This window comes from Austrofundulus limnaeus, unplaced genomic scaffold (genome assembly GCF_001266775.1).
Source record: "Austrofundulus limnaeus strain Quisiro unplaced genomic scaffold, Austrofundulus_limnaeus-1.0 Scaffold587, whole genome shotgun sequence".
Taxonomy (NCBI): Eukaryota; Metazoa; Chordata; class Actinopteri; order Cyprinodontiformes; family Rivulidae; genus Austrofundulus; species Austrofundulus limnaeus.
Window position 1 is genome coordinate 310236 of NW_013952989.1, and position 1701 is coordinate 311936.

General features: G+C 42.7%; 1 protein-coding gene across 1 annotated transcript in view; it reads right to left on the bottom strand.

Moving 5' to 3' along the window:
• Positions 1-1701, bottom strand: part of vars2 (valyl-tRNA synthetase 2, mitochondrial) — a gene marked incomplete at its 5' end in the record, with an annotated part of 29627 nt that overhangs the window by 6615 nt on the left and 21311 nt on the right. The window contains 3 exon segments of the mRNA XM_014026750.1: positions 292-494; positions 648-759; positions 1062-1307. Coding sequence (XP_013882204.1) covers positions 292-494; positions 648-759; positions 1062-1307 — 561 coding nt within the window.

Sequence of the window (1701 nt, forward strand, 5' to 3'; positions counted from 1 at the left end):
TTTAGTTACAATGCAAATACAATACAAATTAAACCAAAATTTAGATTTATAATAATTATCATTTTGATCCATACATTGGTAATGTCTGACTGGGCCTCGTGCCACTTTATGTTCAATAAATTGGGCCCCGAGGTCAAAAAGGTTAAGAACCCCTGATCTAAAATAAGCAATGGTGACCATTTCTTAATACCAGGTTTTATAAAATGTCTATGATTTTTACTGAGAGAACGGCCTCCAAAAGTGGTTATTTCATCCTTTTTACAAGGGTTGCAGAAGCAGGTTGATACATACGGGGCTGTAGAGGTGCAGCTGACACGTGTGGTCCACCAGACCAATGAGACTGTCTTTAGGAGGAGGAGTGGACTGGACAGACGGGAGCCAGTCTGGTCCGTCAGGACAGTAGAGCTGGAGGCTGGAGATCCGGCTTAAAGTCCAAACTGCTGACTTAAAGTGGAGGAGAACCTGGGCCTGACTGGGCGAACACACTGCCCACACTGAAACAAAACAAACCGTGATCATAAAAACCTGCTTTGATGTAAATGTAATCATCAACAAACCTCAGAGTCTTTTCACGTGTTAAAACTACGGTTCAGATGTAGCTAACTAGCAGTCAGGAGGGAGCCTTCATTTCTGAGCTGCTGACTTACTGACAGGCTTTTCTTTTATTGGGCCACATTGAGCTCGCAGTGAGCGAGCCACTCGAATCACTTCCTGAACCATCAGGAAATCTTTTTCCTCCTCAGGGAAATGCCAGTGTGCCTGACAGGAAAGACACAAATAACACTCAATAAGCCATAGGAATCAGAAGAAACTGATTATGGAGTGATGCAACAAAATGCCTAGCCAAGAGTTTTACACTAAGATCATCTTATCAATGAGAAATGGTAGAGTTGGAATCAATTTGGTCAAACTAAAAAAAAAACATTGTCTGCCTTTGACTTTGAAAATGATGAACACAACCCTTCTTGTGACAGAGAATCAGTCAAACTGTAGACAAAAACAAAGGTCTTCAGGTAATAAAATGATGTTTCAGTCCAGGTAGGTGTGATGTAAAGTCCTACCAGATGAGTGGATGTGGGATAGGGCTGTAAACACAGGCTGGTGTGAGTCAGATCCCCAGGAGGTCCAGGTCTGAAGGGCTGGAGTCGCTGCCACAGCTCCTCTGTGATGAAGGGCATGAAGGGGGCGAGCAGAGCCAGAGACAGAGACACACAGTGATAGAGGACAGTCCTGGCCACCTGCCTCGTGGTGTCGTCCTCAACCTCTGCCCCCGCATCCTGCCTCAGTAACACAGGCTTTACATACTCCTTCAGGACACACAAACAAAACAGTCTGGAACATCAGTGAGAGCTTTATCAATACCACCCTGACTGCAAAACCAGAAAACTGAGAACATATTAAAACAGGGTTCCCAAACCCAGGCCAGCACCAAATTCAAGGACCTTTCAAGGACTTTCCAGTACCAATTTCCTCAAATTAAAGAACCACGGGCAACGGCAATTACCTACTGCTACCGCAGAATGTTACCTAGAATTAAAACCTAGATAAAATACTAACTAAAATCTAGAATTAGAATGTTAGAAAGTAACAGGTTTAATATCATGTAAATTCAATGAAAAACTGAACAACATAGAAGTTGTTGAGTCAGAAAGAATGATGTCAGTTTACCATAATCCTGAGTTATCCACCAAACAAATATAA